The sequence below is a fragment of the Mangifera indica genome, chromosome 4 (genome assembly GCF_011075055.1).
Source record: "Mangifera indica cultivar Alphonso chromosome 4, CATAS_Mindica_2.1, whole genome shotgun sequence".
Taxonomy (NCBI): domain Eukaryota; kingdom Viridiplantae; phylum Streptophyta; class Magnoliopsida; order Sapindales; family Anacardiaceae; genus Mangifera; species Mangifera indica.
The window spans coordinates 20,834,646-20,855,737 of record NC_058140.1 but is presented as its reverse complement, the minus strand read 5'-3'; the positions used below and the strand labels follow the sequence as shown (position 1 = coordinate 20,855,737).

General features: G+C 35.1%; 3 protein-coding genes across 3 annotated transcripts; 1 reads left to right on the top strand and 2 right to left on the bottom strand.

Moving 5' to 3' along the window:
- Positions 1 to 214: 214 nt before the first annotated feature.
- LOC123213011 (EEF1A lysine methyltransferase 4-like) lies at positions 215 to 3,210 on the bottom strand. Its single transcript, XM_044632323.1, has 8 exons — positions 2,935 to 3,210; positions 2,319 to 2,432; positions 2,142 to 2,210; positions 1,988 to 2,007; positions 1,812 to 1,864; positions 1,556 to 1,586; positions 1,371 to 1,452; positions 215 to 588 (listed from the first exon to the last, which is right to left on the bottom strand). The coding sequence occupies exons 1-8, from the start codon at positions 3,116 to 3,118 to the stop codon at positions 425 to 427; spliced, it is 717 nt and encodes a 238-aa protein (XP_044488258.1). The 5' UTR covers positions 3,119 to 3,210; the 3' UTR covers positions 215 to 424.
- Positions 3,211 to 5,523: 2,313 nt separating this feature from the next.
- Positions 5,524 to 14,924, top strand: LOC123213829 (protein transport protein SEC31 homolog B-like). The gene is made up of 22 exons (XM_044633433.1): positions 5,524 to 6,138; positions 6,914 to 6,971; positions 7,109 to 7,231; positions 7,552 to 7,648; positions 7,733 to 7,769; positions 7,911 to 8,016; positions 8,128 to 8,185; positions 8,441 to 8,538; positions 8,723 to 8,842; positions 9,308 to 9,350; positions 9,667 to 9,770; positions 9,848 to 9,975; positions 10,077 to 10,626; positions 10,779 to 10,871; positions 11,308 to 11,493; positions 11,576 to 11,789; positions 12,386 to 12,534; positions 12,643 to 12,807; positions 13,042 to 13,164; positions 13,259 to 13,535; positions 14,010 to 14,248; positions 14,351 to 14,924. Exons 1-22 carry the CDS (start codon positions 5,822 to 5,824, stop codon positions 14,444 to 14,446), a joined length of 3,381 nt encoding a protein of 1,126 aa, XP_044489368.1. The 5' UTR covers positions 5,524 to 5,821; the 3' UTR covers positions 14,447 to 14,924.
- A 3,954-nt stretch (positions 14,925 to 18,878) lies between these two features.
- Positions 18,879 to 20,898, bottom strand: LOC123215002 (serine/threonine-protein kinase-like protein At3g51990). The gene has a single exon (XM_044635029.1). It carries the CDS (start codon positions 20,566 to 20,568, stop codon positions 19,141 to 19,143), a length of 1,428 nt encoding a protein of 475 aa, XP_044490964.1. The 5' UTR covers positions 20,569 to 20,898; the 3' UTR covers positions 18,879 to 19,140.
- Positions 20,899 to 21,092: the final 194 nt, after the last annotated feature.

Below are 21,092 nucleotides of genomic sequence, written 5' to 3'. Positions count from 1 at the left end.
GGGAAGATTCGTCTTCCCCGACGAAGTTCTTCGTCTTCCACGGCTTCTCTGACTCCGATCGGATTTTACCCTTACCACCGTTAGGGTTTTGTTAAATCTAACCGGCCATGAGTGGGTGTTTGATGTTTCCATAGTTAAAGGGTGGAAACTTGAGAAAACATCAAACCTTGGGTGGGAAATAGTCATTTGGCCTAATTCTTTTGCACATTCTCTATGGATTCATGTCTGCATTTATTTAGCAGCTAATCCAGAAGTTAACCTAACAAATGGAGTCATAGAAATAAGATCTTATGTTACAAAAGCTGCACGAATGCCTGCTACCTATTCCTTCTTGTAAAAGTGAAGATGATGGAAATAGTTATTTTATGCTGCCGCATATTGAAGCTTGTTGCAGAGCACCGTAGACCTTCACCAGAACACGTTCCTATAGAATATCATCCATCTTTTTACATACGTATATGAAGTGAGAATCAGGATCTTCCATAACAAAGTCTGCTGGAAGGTGCCCATTTTCAGTAGTCGGAATAGGCTCCAAATATGATTTCATTGAAGAATTGCCATCTTCAGTTCTTTCAAATCCTGGTCGAGCTGAAAAGGGACAGGACAAAAAGAGGAAATCAGAACTAAAACCTATATTCCTTCCTCTCAATTTGAGATGAAAAACTCACTATGGCAAATTGATAAAATCATAATGCCAATGCAACATATCAAGGCAAGACAAAAGAAATCTTATTTACCAACAAATCAGTGGGCACCATGGATGAATTGAAACATATATTTCCTGAATACAAAGTTATTCCAATTTCTCTCTCACATACATGCCATGAGTTGTCAAGAGCTTTCCTTATGTAGCATATTATTTATTGCTTTGGGTGAAACCAATCAGGGTTTAGAATAGCAAACACCTTCTTAACTCAAAACTGAAAAAGAAGACCTGATCCCTTGCACTTTAGTTGGAAAAAACCCTCTTTCCTAACCTTACACATTCAAGTTATCGATGGCTAAGGTGGACCCACCAGAATCAAAACTATGTAAGCTCAAAGTCACATCGGATTTCTAGGGTTCTACCAGCCATGTTCTTATATTACAAATGTGTGTGTGTGTATTCTGCAAAATTTAGCAACAAGTATAATTCAAGAGATGGATATTGAAAAAATAACATAAACTACAGTTGATATGTGTGAGCCAATTAATAGATAACTCTGTTTTCCAGTCCATATTTTACTACCCACTGTGAACAGGGTAGATATATTTTGCTTTTCTTCTATACAGTAATGATTCATCCAAAAGTTCGCACCCAAATAGTAATTATCCAGATGAATGGGAAAGAAAAACAATATGTAGGGAGTAAAAAGGAAAAGAAAACTCACGTATTATGTACAATAAAATCTTCCAATTGTATACCAAGCGATTCAAATGAATCATTCTTACTTTAGGATCACCATAAGTTATCTGTCGATAGCAAATTAAGGACAGATCATATATTTGGAACTCCTCCAATAAACTAATAAACAATGACAAAAAATAAAAGTTACATCTATGGGATTATGGTTACCAACATATAGATCCCTCCTGGTTTCAGGAGCCTACATGAGAAAAGAAAATGATACTCAGAAAGACTAAACAATGGAAGGTAAATGAGTAAGCAGACACTTGTCATGCACACAGTAATATGTAACAAAGAACAATTGGTTAGCGAGTGCATGGATGTGTGACCACTCAATAGAATTCTAGGTTTGATAAAAACAAAAAAATTGGATGCTTATGCAAAAGTAGGAATCAAAATTTAAAACTGAAGGAAAGTCTTTAACCTGCTCACTTCACCCAGCATTTGGGCTGCACTAATTGGAGCATCCAAGCCACACTAATATATAAGCAGAAGGAAGGAATTAAAACATATCAGTGCCCCATCAGGCAGCAGTTAATAATTGAAGATGCTACATAATGAGCGAATGGAATCATGAATAAATATGAAAGTGCATCATACCATCAAAGAATCAAGAGTTCCTAGATTGCGGATCAGCAAGCCATGAGTGTAGATTCAGCAGCAACAATAAAGTACCACCAACATATAAAGAACTAACTTAATACCAACATTTACAACTTTCAACAAGAATCTGATAGAAGGGGTCAAGCCATACCTTTATCAATGACACTATCGAAAGAATTGTCCGGAAAGAAACTCATATCCCTAACATCCATCTGCATGTCTATTGACAATGATAAAGAAAACATAGAAGTAGGAACGGTTATTTGAGTAAAAAACAAATAAATAAAATAACAACAGGCACTAATTCCAAAGTTCTTTAACAGGATACATTTTAGCTGAGGGATATACTCATATTTTCTCTTCATCGTCTCAATGGCCACCGCTGAAATATCAATATTCATTATGTCTTCATACCCATCCTTGACCATGTCCTCAGACATAACTGCAAAGTACTTCCATTATGAGAAACTGTAACACTTCTATTCAAACCATATATCGCTTGAAAATAATAACAAATGACGACTTAAACAGCAAGTGAGCTACTAATCTGTCAATACATGGAGCAAAACATTGATAGGCTATTTGTCAAAATGGACAATATATTAACAATTGCCGAACTATTGCACCAGGTGTTAGAGTAACATATTCACAAAAGCCCGATCAAAGTTCAAAAAAGCATTTAGTATATACAATTGTTTGAAAGATTGAAGAAATCTTATGAGAACACGCGGTTTTCTGTTAGTGTAAAGTTCCACACTTTCTCCAGAAAATTCCACACTTACTCAGAAAACAATCATAAAGCAGAAATCATCATAAAAAATCACAACAATTTCTCATACTTTGCTAACAGCCAAACAAAAAAATAGCTGAAAATTACAATAATTATCATAATTGAAAAAAAATGATGAAAATATAAAAGAGGCAGAGAGTAGGTGACAAATTACGAGCATTGCCACAGCCGACCATGAGGACACGCGAAGAGGTAGGGATATTCTTGCGAACAAGAGGCCGCAGAGCAGAGTAACGCTGGTACCAGTCAAAAGAACCGGCCTCCTGCAAGTAGCGCGTGTCCCAGTAGAGTGCGTCGCCGTAGCTGTACGTGCTGCAGCTGGAAACGTCGCGGTACATGTTTAGTTACGGGTTGAGGTTTGGTTTGTTCGGTTCGTTGGGTGGAAACAAGAGAGAGGAGTGACATTGATGGCGTTTGCATTTAGAAGCGTGACTGCGCGTGTGGGTGAGTTTTTTGGGCCTTAATGGGCCGTTAAGATGTTGGTCAATGTTAGCCTCATATAAGAAGCCATTTCATGCCTTGGTTCTATACCAATTGAATTTTGAATAAAATCTAGTTAGGATTGAACAATTTCAAAAAAATCAATTCAAAATCAATAAATTGGGTTTTGAAATTAGTTTTGAAATAATTTAATTTTATATTTGATTTAAATCGATTCAAACTCGATTTATTTATAAAAATAAGTTCAATCCTTAATTCAAATTCATCTCGTTTGATTGTAACTCAAATTTGATATTAAAAATTCGAAATAATAGTATTATTATAAATAAAATTGAATGCCATCTATTGACAAGATAAAATTTTACAAAAAAAAAAAGTATAAATAATAAAAACTTAAAGAGTATATCTTGTTTATATTGGTTTGATTTAAATAAATTAATTTTGAATTAGAGTTTTATCTTAATAATTTAACTGAAGATTAATTTATTTGTCTCTTCGATAGATTGTTTATATCACTGTTTATCTCATTCATAAATATTTAATGAAATTGCGGTGCCTACACGACTTGGACTCTTTGTTTTCAATTAATCTTGGAATGGAAAATCTAAATGTGAGCGTCTCTTTCTCATTCGCACACGTAAAACCATTTCATGCAAATCCTCCACGTGTCATCTTCCATCTCCTCCTCTCACCGTCCTCCCCCGCCGCCTACCTCCACCCCCTTTTTTATAAAGCACAGCAACATCGATTAGACAAGTGATTGAAGTACATAGTTTTTCCACAGGACAACGGGGGAGAACAGTGAGGCCAACGAGAATCAAGAGGAGAAAAACAATGAAGGGAAAGATCTTCTTGTTTTTCTTATTTGGGAACCTAGAAATTTTCGACATTATTGCTCGTCACTGTGAAATGGTTCAAAAATGAATTCAAACTGGATGTTTCTTATTTGATTTTTGTTTGAGCTGGTTTTTGCTCAATTTGAACTGGGTTTGACCCAAATCCACTCCTCTTTTGAAAAGATGATTTCATTTAAACTAAACTCTACAAAATTGAAGACAAAATTAGGTTAGATCACCCGTGGTATTGGTAAGGCACGACTAGATTGGAATGCACCTGTGGACTAGCATATATGTCAATCAAATTTCATGGCAAAATGTAGGAAAATTAAATTAAATTGAGATGGTACACTTGTCATGAGATCATTGGAAAGTCTGACGACATCAAATATGGGAAAGTTCTTGGCTGTCCCCTTGAGAAATCATTTGATACAAGTAAGACCTAGTATTTTTAAAAATGATCAGTATTAGGAGGATTACAAATTTCAGAATTATTGAAGGGCATTTTAGTCTCTCAAGTGAACATAAAACTTATGTCCGAATGAATTATTTATTTTTCTTTCCTTTATCCATTTTTTCATGGGGTAGATGTTTTCGAATCATTGTTAGACTTTGCCCTGTTGACATTGGGAGTTTGCCTTGTAAAATTTTTTCTTCTATGTTTTAAAATATTTTTTTCTTTTTAAATGACTTATTAATTTTGATTTAATTTGAATTCAACCTTATTTTTCTTTTTTTTAATCTTATTATTAAATTTTTATTAAAAAATCACAATAATATATAATTTAATCAAAGATGATGTTTTACAAAATCATGAAAATAATTTTTTTGTTGTTTGTTGATCAAAAACTTTAATACTTTTCGCCAATTTATGTATAGATAAAGTGTTTCATCATTAACTTTGTAACTTGTCGATTATTTGATATTACTTCAATATATTTAAATAAAACAAAGTCTAATCGTACAATAATAAAATCAATTATGTTATTATTTTTAATCTTTGATTTTGTTTGCAAATGAGAAGACTCTTTTTTCATGCAATAAAACTATATGTACCCACTTTGGATATATAAATGTGTATACATTTATATGTGTCATCATGTGATTAGATCATTTTGAATTAAAAATAAAACAATACTCAATCATATGATGACACATATGAATGTGTATATATTTGTGTACCCAAAGTGGATACACATAGTATTACTCTTTTTCATATACATTGCAGTTTATACCAAAACGAATTATTTTGTAATATTATTAATTGATATAAATAGGTAAAATAGTTTTACACATTTTAAATTAAAATTATTTAGAATCACCACCGATAGGGGGTTTTCCCACGCATATTAAAATACTGGGACATAGAGAAAATTCACCAGATATTTGTGTACTTTACAGATCTAATACAATCAGCACAAAACTGCCCTTGAACCTCAGTCTGATTCACCAGATATTTGTGTACTTTACAGATCTAATACAATCGGCACAAAACTGCCCTTGAACCTCAGTCTAGTCCAAGGTACAACACAAGCTAAGCACAAATAATAGTCGAGCAGAGACAGAGTGCAGAGCGAGTCGAGACAGAGAGAGAGACATCGAGCGTGAAACCTCTATCTTCTTCCCCTTCTTCTTTGAAATCATTTAAAATCAAATTCGAATTCAAACCCTAAAATTCTTTAAAACCGGAAATAATCATTTTTCAGATCCGCTAGGTTAATTGACAAATTCACGGATCGAAATTGGTGTAATTAACTTTGTGTGATGGCTTGTATTAAAGGCGTGAATAGATCGGCGTCGGTGGCGCTGGCGCCGGACGCGCCTTACATGGCGGCGGGGACGATGGCAGGAGCAGTTGATTTGTCATTTAGCTCCTCGGCTAATCTCGAGATATTCAAGCTTGATTTTCAATCGGACGATCGTGATCTCCCCGTGGTTGGCGAGTCGCCTAGCTCGGAGCGGTTCAACCGGCTTGCTTGGGGTAAAAATGGATCCGGTTCGGAGGAGTTTTCGCTGGGGCTTGTGGCGGGTGGGCTCGTCGATGGGAGTATCGATCTATGGAACCCTCTCAATCTGATCCGGTAATTAATCATTATTATTTCGATTTGCTGAAAACCTTGACAATTTTGGTGAATTGGAGGCAATGTTATGATTTCATTATTGCATTCGGAAAATTATAATGAATGGAAATTAGGGTAATTGTTCTGATTTGATTTATTGTTTTTGAACGTATTTGGTATGACCGTTGTATTGATTTTAGCTCCCTGAAATTTGGTTAAATTTGATGAATTGGAATTATGGTCTGTTGGGTTCTTGACATACGGGTTCTATTGAAATTCATCACTTATAGTTACTGCATTTCTAAACCCTTGCCACTAACTTCTGGACACAGAATAATTGGTGCTTAATTTGTTTCTTCATTTATATTCATTGCAAATTTTAGGCATTTCAAATTTCTTCAATTTTTTTCCGTAGGTCTTACTCTTTCTTTGCCCACTATTTCCAAACTAGGGTTAGTTTGAGTTTAGTAACCACTGCATTTTACTTTCAACACTATCTTTTTTCTTTTTTTCCTGTTATTATAAAGCTCAAGACAAACAATTTTTGCAATGAATCAGAAATACTGGTAATTATGGGAGTTTGAACTCCTGTTTATGTAGATTTTAGTTGATAGTGCTCATGTAATTTTTGGGGGTTTAGAGCTTGACAATGATAGTTTACTTCAAATGTTCATAACTAAATGCAATTAATCAGTTTTCTAGCTGTAAGGATGCTTTTCATTTATACTAGCCAATGGTAGGAAAAAAATGCTCTTGTACTTTATGGAGGCAATTTTTTATTTTAATTTTTTCTCAGTTCTTCTGGAACTGCTGGAAATCCTCTTGTTGGACATCTTTCAAGGCACAAAGGACCTGTGAGTTTCTTTTTTTTTTTCTTCTTCTAATTAGGTTATTTTTCTGTTTGTTATATGTGGTTTTGCTTGATCTTCAATTATGGAATGATTGGATGACAAACTTATTTCTCTCTATATAATTTTTTTCTCAATGTCAGGTTCGTGGTCTTGAATTTAATGCCATTGCCCCAAACTTGCTTGCCTCTGGGGCTGATGATGGTGAAATATGCATTTGGGATCTAACAGCACCAACTGAACCTTCTCATTTTCCACCCCTCAAGGTAAGAGGCACTATACCTCTGGATAAATTTTTGTTTCATGTGTTCACCTTGCTGCTTACCACTTTAGAAAGTTTTGCTTTTGCCAGCTTATGTAGATTTTTAAATGCTGGGATTGTGAAATGTGTCCATAATATAATCACCTTTTTCTGCTATTGGAATGTTCTTGAATTATTAATGCGACAAGAGACATGGATCTCAATTAAGAAACCCCTTCTCTTTTTGTGTTTTTCTTTTTCTTTCTCCTTTGCATAACCTGAGATATTTTTTCCTTCATATAAATCTCCTTGGGATCTGACATGTTCTGTAACTTCTTTTCGCAGGGTAGTGGTTCTGCTGCCCAAGGAGAAATTTCATTTCTTTCTTGGAATAGCAAGGTTCAACACATATTAGCATCCACTTCCTATAATGGAACAACTGGTGAGGAATTGGGAAACATTACATTTATTTGTTATTTTAGTATTCTTTTCATTGATAATTAGATCGTTTTTCTTGTATTATCAGTGGTTTGGGACCTAAAGAAGCAAAAACCTGTAATAAGGTAAGGGCTTGATTTTAGTGACTATTGCCTTCTGCGTTTCTGCCTGATGCTGTTAATATGATTGTGTATTGCAATTTGTAATCAGTTTGTTTCTTTTTATGTATTGCAATTTGTAATCAATTTGTTTCTTTTTATTTTCAGTTTTGCTGATTCGGTTCGAAGGCGGTGCTCTGTTCTACAGTGGAATCCTGATGTTGCTACTCAGCTAGTTGTCGCATCTGACGAAGATGGTTCACCTGCTCTAAGGGTAATGATGCACACACACACATACATGTATATTTTTATCTATATATTATTGTTAGTTTTACCTGTGGACTGTTGTTAAACTTGGTTAATTTTCAATGATGTTTGTGAGCAGCTTTGGGATATGAGGAATGTGATGTCGCCAGTTAAGGAGTTTGTGGGGCACACCAAAGGTATGGCATTCTGCAAAATGATTCTCATTGTAAATTTATCGATGTCTTGTCAGCTTGCCCATTCTCTTTGGAAGTTAAGAGTTAATACTTCTGAGTGACACTTAGGCGCAGTTAATATGTCTTTACTGCTTTTCTGATGCTGCACTTTTCCTTGTCTGCAAGGAAGGGTCCCCATTGTCAATTGTAGTTATATGTTTTCATACTGTAATGTACATAGTTCCGAGGTTCTTATGTGTAACTGCTTATCTTACACAGGTGTAATCGCAATGTCCTGGTGTCCAATTGACAGTTCCTATTTGCTTACTTGTGCAAAGGATAACCGTACTATTTGCTGGGACACAGTTACTGGTGAGGTAGGGAAATCTGTTTGTGAGCTTTGGTCTTCCTCCTTCCCCCTAGAACCATGTAATTTTTGGTCTGAATCACTCCTCAGCATGTATTTTTATTGTGATGTTTTTCATGTCTTGACAGAACTTTGTGCTATAGTGACACTATACTGATTATTATTATAATTTTTATTTTTAATATTTAATGCAGATTGTCACTGAACTGCCAGCTGGAACCAACTGGAATTTTGATGTCCATTGGTATCCAAAGATACCTGGAGTGATTTCTGCATCATCATTTGATGGGAAAATTGGACTTTATAATATTGAGGTATGTTCTTATTGTGTCTTTCTGGAAGAAATTGTTTTCAGCTCATTGCTATGGAACCTGTGAAATATCTCTAACAGAGTAATATTGAAGGCCTCCCACTGTTTTTTTGAATGTGGCTAATACTGAAGTTTCATGTTATAAAATTTTGGAATATTTTTGGCGGCTTTCTTCTTGGAAGATACATCTGTTTCTTATGAACTTCATTTTGAATGTGTGAATAAGGCTGGCTTGCATTTTGTGTTTTTTAAGTGGAATATTAGATTTTGGTCCCAGAAGATTGCCCAAACATAGAATCTGAAAACTTTTTTGTAACTGAGAAGAGTTGTATCTAATATAAACCTTTTGCATTTTTTTCTCTTTGTTTTCCTGACTAAGCATAGGAGAGACATTATAGTTTCCTTTGATGATGTTATTAGAAAATATATTGGCCTTATTTTGCCAAGATATTTATTTTTCACTCCACAGGGTTGCAGCAGATATGGTGTGGGCGAGAATGAATTTGGTGCAGGTAATTTAGCTATGTTGTAATATACATTAAATAAACAGTTCATGGAAATGATAATACCACATATTTTGCCACAAAAATATGTTGGAAATTATTGTAATCTGATTATGGAGCTTCTATTTGGTAGAGAGGGTTGGCAATTGAAAGTGTCTACAACTTGAATTAAATTGGAATTTTCAAATCTGATAATGTGCTACTTTTTTTTCATGTTCTAAAATTTTATTTAATATTTCCTTTTGTGTTTGCTTCTGTATTTACTAATATTGTTTACAAGAGAATCAGTTTTGAAATCTCCTTACTTGGTATCATTTCCATGCAGCTCCACTGAGGGCACCAAAGTGGTATAAACGTCCCATTGGAGTATCCTTTGGATTTGGAGGAAAGCTTGTTTCATTTCATCCCAAGTCATCTGGTGCTTCAGAGGTAATTTTATTTCAAGTTTCCTATTCTCTTCTGCTTCTGTGACTTTTCTCTAGTTATTATTTTCTGTTTTTTTTCAGGTCTCTGTGCACAGCTTAGTTACAGAAGACAGTTTGGTGAGTCGTTCATCTGAATTTGAAGAATCGATACAGAATGGAGAGAGGTCTTCGCTGAGGATTTTATGTGAGAAAAAATCACAAGAGAGCAAGTATGCTGGCTGTGTTGGGATAAAATTTTCTTTCTTCTTTTTCCTCTACTTGAAATAGAAAATGACTGCATATAACTCTCTGTTGGTTGTTTTCCAAACAGGTCTGAGGATGACCGTGAAACATGGGATTTCTTAAAAATAATGTTTGAAGATGATGCAAGGACAAAGTTGATTACTCACTTTGGTTTTAGTTTACCTAAACAGGAAAAAGATATTGTGCCAGATGATCTTTCCCAGGAAGTAAGTGCTGTTACACTTGAGAATTCACCAACAGATAAAGTGGTTGACAAGGGGGATAGAGGAGCCTCAATCTTTGCTGCTGATAATGGGGAAGATTTCTTTAATAGTCTTCCAAGTCCCAAAGCTGACACACCTGTATCAACTTCTGTCAATACTTTTGCTGAGGATTCTGTTCCTAATGCACAAGAAATGCAGGAAGAAACAGATGGACTGGAGGAGAGTTCTAATCCATCATTTGATGATAGTATTCAACGTGCTTTGGTTGTGGGAGACTACAAGGGGGCAGTAGCACTGTGCATATCTACAAATAAAATGGCTGATGCTTTAGTTATTGCTCACATTGGTGGTGCTGCCTTGTGGGAGAGCACACGTGATCAATATCTCAAGATGAGTCATTCACCTTATCTAAAGGTAGCTTAATTTCTACTCTCTTATTTAGTGGATCTGTTAATTTTTTGCTCAGTTATAATGGGGTAGCTAAATTTTCATCTCATGAATTATTGAATGTTTTCAGCTGCACTCTTGCTTTGAAGAACTTCAACATTGATTGTTTTTGCTTTCAGATTGTGTCTGCAATGGTGAATAATGATCTTCTGAGCCTTGTGAACACCAGGCCTCTTAAATTCTGGAAAGAAACACTTGCTCTTCTCTGTACGGTAAGAATTGAATTCTGGGAAGCAAATATAGAATTTATGATGCTGTGAGAATATGTTGCATATTACATTAATGAGATTATCTGTATTTTCTTCTTCTTGATATTGATGATAGTCAAAATATTGCAATACCATAACATTGGAGAGAACTTACGAGTGCCAGAATTGGTAACCTCACTGGCCTACTTTGTGCTGAAATTCCTTGGGAGTTACTGTATGTGTTATGCTGAAATGTTACTAAAAATACTTAGCACATGGTATGATCTGTCTGAATTGATTTTGGCCTACAGCTTTTGCATATGCTTGCACAGGCCATACAATCCCATTGATTACCTAGTCACATGTGCCATTATTATTAGCTCTGTATGCAAAAATATTTAGATTCCATCTCAAAATTATGTGCTTGCTGACAATTGATGACTTTCTTGTAATTATTCAGTTTGCTCAGAGAGAGGAATGGACTATGCTCTGTGATGCACTTGCTTCGAAGCTAATGGCAGCTGGTAATACACTGGCAGCAACTCTGTGCTATATATGTGCAAATAACATTGATAAGACCGTGGAAATTTGGTCAAGGAGCCTGGCGACTGATCATGGAGGGAAATCCTATGTTGATCTTCTTCAGGTAGGTGCACTTCCTTTAGTAGAATATCTAACACATCTTTTGTCTAGATAGCTTTCATATTTGAGATTTTTTTTTTGGTTAGGACTTGATGGAGAAGACTATTGTTTTAGCTTTGGCTACTGGTCAGAAGAGATTTAGTGCATCACTGTGCAGGCTTGTTGAGAAATATGCTGAAATTTTAGCTAGTCAAGGGCTTCTAACAACTGCAATGGAGTACTTGAAACTTTTGGGATCAGAGGAATTGTCACCTGAGCTTACAGTCTTAAGAGACCGTATTGCTCGTTCTATTGAACCTGGTATGTGCTTCTGAGGTTATCTCATTTTTGGTACTAATGGACCTGGTATGTGCTTCTGGGGTTATCTCGTTTTTGGTACTAATGGACATTGTTTATTGGGAAATATTATTTAAATTTCTTCTAATTGGAATTTCTAGCTCTTCCTTTTTGACAATACTTTCTTTCTATTGAAAATTGGATATCAAATATGTTCAGACTTTTCTGTAATAGCAAAAATATTTCCTAGCCAGATTTCTGGAAAAAATGCTGATAGCATGGTGTATCCTTTTCCAAACCTAAACGGAATAAATCTGGTGCCCTTTTGGGTTTGCATTCCTGCTCAAATATATACATAATGTATGTGTAATTTTGGCATCAACTTTCCTATTATTTTATCAGTCTGTGTTACTAATTTTCCAATTGTGTTTCACAAAATGACAATTACATATATTTCTTGAGTTGATGAGTCCATATTACTGTCATTGCTGGTTTCAGGTAGTTCCATGTGATGATTTAAATGGAACACGGTTATTATAGGTCTATAGCCCACACACATATATCTTGCTACTTGTAGTATTTAATACTAGCTGATGACTTTGTCTGATTCATTGCTACAGAGAAAGAAGCTGCTGCTGTGGCTTATGAGAACTCTCAACTACAAAATTCTGCTGTGGCTTATGAGAACTCTCAACTACAAAATAGATTATTGCATGGTGTTAATCAATCCAAATTCGGCATGGTTGACTCCTCTCATCAATATTATCAGGTGATTATATCTACTGTTTATTTCTAGAAATTGTTCTTGTTACAGTTCAGGTTTGGTTTTGTGCTGTCTTGGTCTGAATTACACTTTCTTTTCTTGAGGATTGCTTAGGAACCGGCACCTGCTCAATTGCATCAGTCAGTTCCCGGTAGTGTGTATGGTGACAATTATCAACCACCATTGGCTCCTTATGGGAACGGAAGAGGATTTGGAGCTTCTGCAGGGTATCAGCCTGTACAACAACCTAACTTATTTATACCATCTCCCGCAACTCAGGTACTCTGAATTACTTGACTTATTTCTTTTCATCTCTATATTAATCACGATTCAACAAAATATGTTTTCTTGTTACTTGTCTGGAAAAATTGTGGCATTGAAGTATAGTATTTGCTTATGGTGTACTGTCATTTCGCAGATTTGTTTTGTAAGATATACCTTGTCACTGAAAGTAAACATATTCTTTGGAATCTTTTTCTATGATTAATCAAGTATATATTCATTTCCATGTAGCCAAATTTTGCACCTCCTGCTACCACAGAGCCGTCTATGAGACCCTTCATTCCTTCAACTCCTCCTGTGCTGAGAAACGCAGATCAATATCAGCAACCAACTTTGGGTTCTCATTTGTATCCAGTCAGTATATCTGCTTAAGAATTGAGTGGCTTTTGTGGTATATATGGTTTTCTTACTGGTATACTGAAGAAACTCTTTGCATGAATTTTTTCAGGGAACTTCTAACCAGGGTTATAATCCTGTACCTCCTGGGCCAGATGCACACGGGCCATCACATTTGGGATCTGTTCCCGGCCCTAAAATGCCAAAGGTTGTAGCACCCACAACTGCACCAATGGGATTTATGCCCATGACTGGTTCAGGGGTTGTTCAAAGACCTGGGATGGGATCAATGCAACCAACTAGTCCTCAGGCAGCACCTGTACAACCAGCTGTTGCACCTGCTGCACCACCACCAACAATACAGACTGCTGATACATCAAATGTGCCTGGTAATTTTCTTTATTAAAGGCGTGTGAAGTTCAAATCTAGTGGTCCTGATGATTTTTCCAAAGTTTCTGCCATATAAACATGTTCTTGAGGTGGCACTTGAAATTTTATCAAATTTAATCAACTCTGGGGCACCTTAAAGGCATTATATACTATTGATTGTGTCTGTAGGCATGTTTGTTTCTGCCTCTTCATTCCAAAGATGTTTATATACTTGTCACAACAAACTAAAAGAAGTATCTTGTTGCCTTCTCTTGATTTGGTTCATGTTACACTACTTGGGGTGACATAACTCACTTTTAGAGTCAATGGAAGTCTTGATTCTGGTCTTTTATAGGTTTAAAGAATATTTCTATTTGTTTACTTATATATGAGAAATAATGCCTCTGCTTTGTTATGTAGCTCTCCATATTCTCTAATTAATCTTGATTTGCTTCATCTTATTAACTTGTGTTGATTTTGCATATTTTCTACAGCTCATCAAAAACCTGTTATCGTGACATTGACAAGACTTTATCACGAGACATCAGAAGCACTGGGAGGTGCCCGTGCTAATCCAGCTAAAAAGCGTGAAATAGAAGATAATTCAAAGAAGATAGGTGCCTTGTTTGCCAAACTTAACAGCGGGGACATCTCTAAAAATGCTGCCGATAAGCTTGTTCAGCTCTGCCAAGCTTTGGACAAGAATGATTTTGGTACAGCCCTACAAATCCAGGTAAAAACGGCAAGTTCAAGATTACTTATTTTTTTGTTGGTGATTTCATGCCTGTGTTGGTAGCTTAACTGATTATTTAATTCTCCAATCTGTGTGGTACAGGTACTTCTCACCACAAGCGAATGGGATGAGTGCAATTTCTGGCTAGCCACACTAAAACGAATGATCAAGACAAGGCAGAATGTTCGACCAAATTAAGAAGGGACAGAACTGAATCCTCAAGGAATTAGCCCCTGGTTTGCATTTTCTTTTTCACATATTTGGTGATCTGTACGGGGCTCTGCTCTTTCTTTTGGATGTACACAAGAACTGCTCCCTCAGTTGGCAAGATATTGACTGGGTTTCACATCAAATTATGGATTTGGAAGGTCAGTAGTCAAGGTAGTTTTTTTAGTACATCAATGAACATGGCCATTGATTTTGTTACTCAGTTGATATTTTTGTAGTAGTTTTGAGCAAATAGAGTCTGTTTTCTTTAGTTTTATAATTTTTTTTTTTTTTTTTGCTCTTAATATTTTTAGGGCCTCAATTCTACTAGTGTTTAGATGGTCTGGAATCTGAATTTCTGTCACCTTGTTTGTTTATTTCTGTGTGGCCAACAATTTTACCACCCATGTGATTCTTCTAGCAACTCTCAAAGGTTTAATAACAATATTGTTTACTTTTTCCTCTTTCATTTTGCTTATCCAATGATTAATTATGTTGAAGTTGTCAGTCTATTCCATTGGTCGAATCAATTGACCCATGGATTGATCTTTTGATCAGGTCAAGGTCCAGTTTGAGTCCCAAAAACTCTGTTTTATCTGTTAGGGTTTGAATCCACAGAGTAATTGTCATTTATCCATATGGTTAAAGTTCTAAGTTTGGGGGGTTTGATTACTCTCTTATTGAGTATGGGTAGTGCAAACGTGGATATTGACTAAGATGTCATTATGATGATATGTCAATTTGTTTATATTTATTAATATTTAATTATTTGTATATTAAATATTATTGATAATTAAAAACTCACACCTCTAATACTGATTTCTCGAGGATCAGTTTTCTTTATGCCCATGTTATGGTTTAAGGTTATCGGTTTTGTTCTATCTTAAACTCGTAGGGAGATAATTTTTGTTTCCGATCAATTTGTGTAAGGATAGTTTAATTCCCCTTCAATAATATTGCCCTCTTGGTTGGTTTTATTGTGCATGTCTTGTGAATGGAATGCTTTCAACTATCAATATCACACCTACGGAACTAACAATGCATACATGAAATATTGTATTATTGATAGTAAAAAACTGTAGTGTATGGATGTCAACTATTGGGCAGATGCAGGAACAAGATATTAAATCTTTGAAAAATGATTCATTTCAATTAAGAGGGCCAAAATAATAAGAACAGAAATGCTCTTTGTAGACAGTGCTGTCTACCAAATGAGTTTGACATTTTTACCTAGGTGGGTAAAATTAGTACCCAGCTCATTTTTCTACCACATGATGCTACCAAACTCCTTTTTCAAAAGTGAAAGGCTCTTCTTCTCGTAATTCTAATTAATTGCAATGTCTACCTTGATTGATGGATGTGTTTGTTTGTGTTTCCTAGAAAAATATATTCAATTATAACACATGGCCGTCTGTGAGTAGATTTGGATCTAATTGAACTGATGATTGGTTTGAACTTAGAGTAAATTTGTAATATTCTGATTGGCATTGTATATAATATCATCAAATAGTTATTGATGGGTGAGTATCATTTTTCACTTTTCATTTATATAGTATTATATTTTATAATATATATCTTATATTAAAAGATATTAATAATTATAATTGATGAAATGAATACTGAATAATATTATTTAAAAAATTAATTAATTAATTAATAATATTATTAAATAAATAAATGAGTTGATTTTTATCTTAATATTGAACTGAAATTTTAATTCATGATCAAATTGTTTGAATGGAATAATAGCCCTGACCATTTCTAAAGAGGTACACGGATATTTATAAAGAAAGAGACAAATGGAGATAATTTGAGATTTAGAAAAGCCTTGAAATTTGCGAAAAAGAGAATATATTTTTTCCTGCTTGTTGCTGCCAACTACAGACATCCTTCTCTTTTCTGCTTATTTTCAAGTATGAAGCAAATTCTTGAGCCAGCTTCTTCTTGATTTGGTAAATTGATACCAATTTTGTCTTTTGTAATTGGAGTTTTTGGCAGCAACGATAATTCTATCTAGCCATTTGCAGACTGCAGTCCAAATGGCAATTAAATCAAGAAGAACACAGAAAGCTTAACGAAGGTTCAAACAAGTTTTCTGCCATCTGGGTTTGGTCTAAAGGGTTTATTGTATTGGAAAGATCACACAACAACATTATTCCCAAAAGGGTTTTACCTAATTTCGCTTGGAAAATTACAGGAGAAAAGGTTCAAAGTGCCATTATCATCCATAGTAGACATTGTCAAAGCAGTCAATCTAAAAGGGTATCAAATGCTTTTTCTTTTTGAGTTAGTCTGGAACTAAATCAAGTCGGTTGGACTTAGCTAGCTCCATAAGATTTGAAGCTTCAACTAGATAGTTTGGTTTGAATTTTTCTTTGACAAATATTACTTATTTTATTGGTAACATTATTTATTTTACTATCGATACTATTTATATTACCGATAACATTATTAATCTCATTGACAACTTTGTTGATTATTATATATTTGAATTGAATTTGAATTAATTTATATTCAAATTCAATTTAATTTGAATCTAAATGCTTTTAGGATGAAAAGATAATTTTACGTTGAGAAAGAGAGAGAGAGGGAGAGAAAGCAGGCAGAGAGATATTATGATCTATTATAGGGGATGAAATATTAGCTAATTATATAAATACCACCAACAGCAATTATGGTGATTTACAATTTGTTTAACCAAGCATAATTATCTCACCGGCTACGTAACAGAAGTTTTATTGGTCACCAACCTCATAACAACAAAGCTGTCGCCATGCCGCATGGTTTATATTTAAAATAACAAAAGCTCTCCATATGCCACTAGATTCTGTAACAGGTCACCGTAGTTGAGATACAATATGTAACATTAGTTAACAAATTTCATACTGATAAAACACATAATATATATTAAGTATATATAGGGGTTCCATATCACTTGAGAATAATAAAAAAATTTGATTAAATAATTTGTAAGTCTCTAAACTGTCAAGATATGTTTTAAGTTATAAAACTTAAAAGTAAAAAATCGTAACTAATTGTGTGTTCAAAACAGACAAGACAATATCTTAGTATAAGAAGGCCAAATGACTATTTTCCACGCAAGGTTTGATGCAAACTTAACTTTCTATTCGTTAACTATCAAAAACTCAAATATCTACTCATCTATTATTGTCAAGGGTAAAATTGTTATTTATTGAAATATTAAAAAAACAAAAAATTTATCACATTTTTTTGTCCCTCAGATTTAAAAACTAACAAATTTTTCCCACTTAAAGTTTGAAAAACTTGCATTTCCCCCCACTAGAGTTTCTCTAGCACATTGCCAGCAACCAAAGATGGTGACGTTCTCTTTCCTTCCCTGTTTTTCTATCAATCCATGTTCCATTCTTGGCCAATCTCGATTAATGAAAGTTGAAGACAAAGATGTTTCATCTTAGATAAAGATGAATCACGTCTTTGTCTAAAGTGAGGGAGAATACAACCATCACCTTCTTCGGTCATCGACAATAGTGGTTGGAAAAACCCTCGAAGAAAATGTTTATTTTTGAAACATTAAGTGAGAGAAAATTTGTTAGATTTTTAAACTTTAGGAGGGGGGGATATCATAAACGTTTAGTTTTTTTAAATATTTTAATAAATGACAATTTCACCCTTAACAATAACAGTGAAATTTAACAGACTAGTGAGTACTTGGATTTTCGATAGTTAGCAAGTGAGAAATTGAGTTTGTATGAAACCTTGGGTGGGAAATAGTCATTTGACCATATAACAGATCCAAAGTGGAAGAAATCCCTTGATCTATTCTTTCACAATTGAATATAACAACCACCTTAGCATTTCCTTTTCACTAAGACAAGTAGAACATGGTTACGTGACTTTGTGACTGAATTTCCTGGTCCACAGGCGTGTGATTGAAGTAAAGTAGCACTTCCCATTATTCATGAGATTGCAGAACAATGGGTTGAGGATCCGCATTGATCCTTTGCAACAAGAAAACATACAGATAATGGACAAATTTGAAGCCAGCCTGAGGAATAAAATATGAAAATTTGTATTGCCCTTTGTTTTTCTCGTCAATTTGGACTATTATTCATGAGATAAGATTATTCATTCATCTGCTCCACAATTTCTGAAAACTATATCCTCAATAACATGCCCACATGTGGCTAAATACAAACATAGAGATAGGAAATGCAGGATATTTGTTATCCTGATAACAAAATAATAAATTTAGTTGAACAGGTCCAAGTGAAAACTAGGGGTGAATTCGATCTGAGCTGAGTTTTGGCTTGTTTCCACCCCTAGAGAAAACCTAGACAACTTGTTAACTTGTTTGGAAGTGTGCATAGCAGGTGTTAATCTAGCAAAATATTCTTCAAGTTCTTAACACTGAATGATTGATACAAAAACAATACGGAATCAGTTTAAGAACAAGAATTGGATTACCACTCGGCTGATGGATTTTGAATCAGCTTTATGTATATAAGAACAGACTTTTTTTATCATACATAAGTTAATTAACAACTTTAGAGGACATGAGCAATGTCCAACGGGATCTATATCTATGTTAAAATTGACAATACATTAACAATCGAAAGAACACTGGATAAAAAAAAAAAAAAAAGACAAACAGTAGAAAATGCACAGAGAAACTTGATACCATGAATCAAATGTTTGCAGCAATACTACTGAGTTTTTTTGTCAGCTCTTCTTAAAAACAATTCTGAACCATCCCCAAAAGATAAGTTTCTCCTGAAGCTGGAAAAGCCACCTTTGTCATTAACTTGAGTCTGAGCTTTAGCTCTGCCTTTGTTAATGTATCTTCCACTACCAAATCTTGAACTAGAAACCCTTTTTGCAGACTTCGTATTTGGCTCAACACCATCAGCCCCTTCTTGAAATTCCTGCTCATCAGTACCAACCATGAGTTCCATCAAATTGCTCCTCAAACCCAAGTCTGAATAGACTCTCCTTGAGTCTCTCATTGCCATCCTATTGAATTTAGCTTCTACCATATCCAAACTCTCACGTGCACCTCCAATATCTTCTTGTGGGGTCTTTCTTACTTCAACCGGACGCCCCATGGTCTCTACCATCAAACATGGATTGTTGAACCCATTCCATGAATGCAGAGGAACCAATTTACTCAACCCAGTTAACCAGCCAACAACCTCTTTCATTGTAGGTCTCCTTTCCCTACAGGACCTCACACACCTGGCTGCAATCACAGCTAACTGTTTCCTAACAATAGGATCCTTAGGAGGCGGAATCCGTGGGTCGAAAACAGCAACCATCTTCCCTTTCTTTATCAATGGAGTCGCCCAATCCACTATGGATGGTGGTGAAAAACCAACATCAATAGCTTTTCTTCCACTAATAATCTCCAGCAGCAAAATTCCAAAACTGAACACATCTGTTTTTGTACTCAAACTATCAGGGGTCACATAACATGGATCTAGATATCCAATAGTCCCAGCAGGTGGAGTTGATCTAAGCCTATAATTATCAACACCACACCTTAAAGCCAGCCCAAAATCACCTAATCTAGCATTGAAATTCCTATCAATCAACACATTTGCTGATTTAATATCTCTATGAATAATTGGAGGCTTTTCTGAATGAAGTATTTCAATAGCTTTAGCAACTTGTAAAGCCAACCTTATTCTTCTACCCCAATTCAATGGCCTGTTATTAGAATGAAGAACATCATATAAAGTACCATTAGACATAAACTCAACAACCAGTAGACGATCTTTAGAGTCATTAGAAAAGCCTAAGAGATTCACCAATCGAGGGCTATGAATCTTGGACAAGATTTCAATCTCATTATCAACTTCAAGGCTGATCTCTTGATTCTTAGAGGGTTTCTTTATAGCAACCTGACGACCACGTAGAACTGCCTTGTAGACACAGCCATGGCTACCTTTACCCAGAAGTCTTTGGTCAGAAAAACCATTGGTGGCCGCTTCAAGGTCACTGTAATCAAACTGCTGGATCTTGATAGGCTTCTCTTGCTTTTGACTAGTTTTTGAGGATTGAGTTTGCTGTGATGCCACAGCCTTTGTAGAGATCACAGAGATAGCTGAGTCAGCTTTGCAAGAAAGGTACCCCATCAAGATTTGATTTTTGGGTGAAATAAGAGATTTTGCAAGATGGGTTTGCAATAATTTGTTGCTTTGATGATATGTATATATAAATCAAAAGTTCATTACAACAAGTAAAGAACAGGGCCACTATGCAGTTATAAAAGTTGGGAACTTTGGGTTCCCTGTGCTTTAAAGGCTTGAACTTGAGCTGTAAAAAATGGTGTTGCGATTGAAGTCAGATTAAGAAACTGCTTAAAAAGATGTGGTGCATGAAAAGGAGAGAGATTGATGTAAAATGAAGGCAAGGGATATGCTTGGGTGTTGAACAGGAGCCCACGAAAGTGGAATCCCCAAGCCAAGCCAAGCCACGCCACTTGTTGCCATGAAAAAGTGTATATCATTGGTAGATCAAAACAAGTCGAAGTCTACAAGACCAGAAGTTGACAAAAGGGTAAAAATGGTATAACTGAATCATAAATTGACTGGGCTGGGTATAGTCAGATAAGTCACATCAAATCGCAATTTAAGGGTTAAATTAAATGGTTTTGATT

Bases quoted from the DNA above. Each gene is read 5' to 3' on its own strand.
- LOC123215002 (XM_044635029.1), bottom strand. From the start codon at position 20,568: ATGGGGTACCTTTCTTGCAAAGCTGACTCAGCTATCTCTGTGATCTCT.
- LOC123213829 (XM_044633433.1), top strand. From the start codon at position 5,822: ATGGCTTGTATTAAAGGCGTGAATAGATCGGCGTCGGTGGCGCTGGCG. The intron at 10,627-10,778 runs GTAGCTTAATTT...TTTTGCTTTCAG, and splicing joins GTCATTCACCTTATCTAAAG to ATTGTGTCTGCAATGGTGAA. The intron at 10,872-11,307 runs GTAAGAATTGAA...GTAATTATTCAG, and splicing joins CACTTGCTCTTCTCTGTACG to TTTGCTCAGAGAGAGGAATG.
- LOC123213011 (XM_044632323.1), bottom strand. From the start codon at position 3,118: ATGTACCGCGACGTTTCCAGCTGCAGCACGTACAGCTACGGCGACGCA. The intron at 2,008-2,141 runs GTATGGCTTGAC...TCCGCAATCTAG, and splicing joins CGATAGTGTCATTGATAAAG to GAACTCTTGATTCTTTGATG. The intron at 1,453-1,555 runs GTAACCATAATC...TGCTATCGACAG, and splicing joins CAGGAGGGATCTATATGTTG to ATAACTTATGGTGATCCTAA.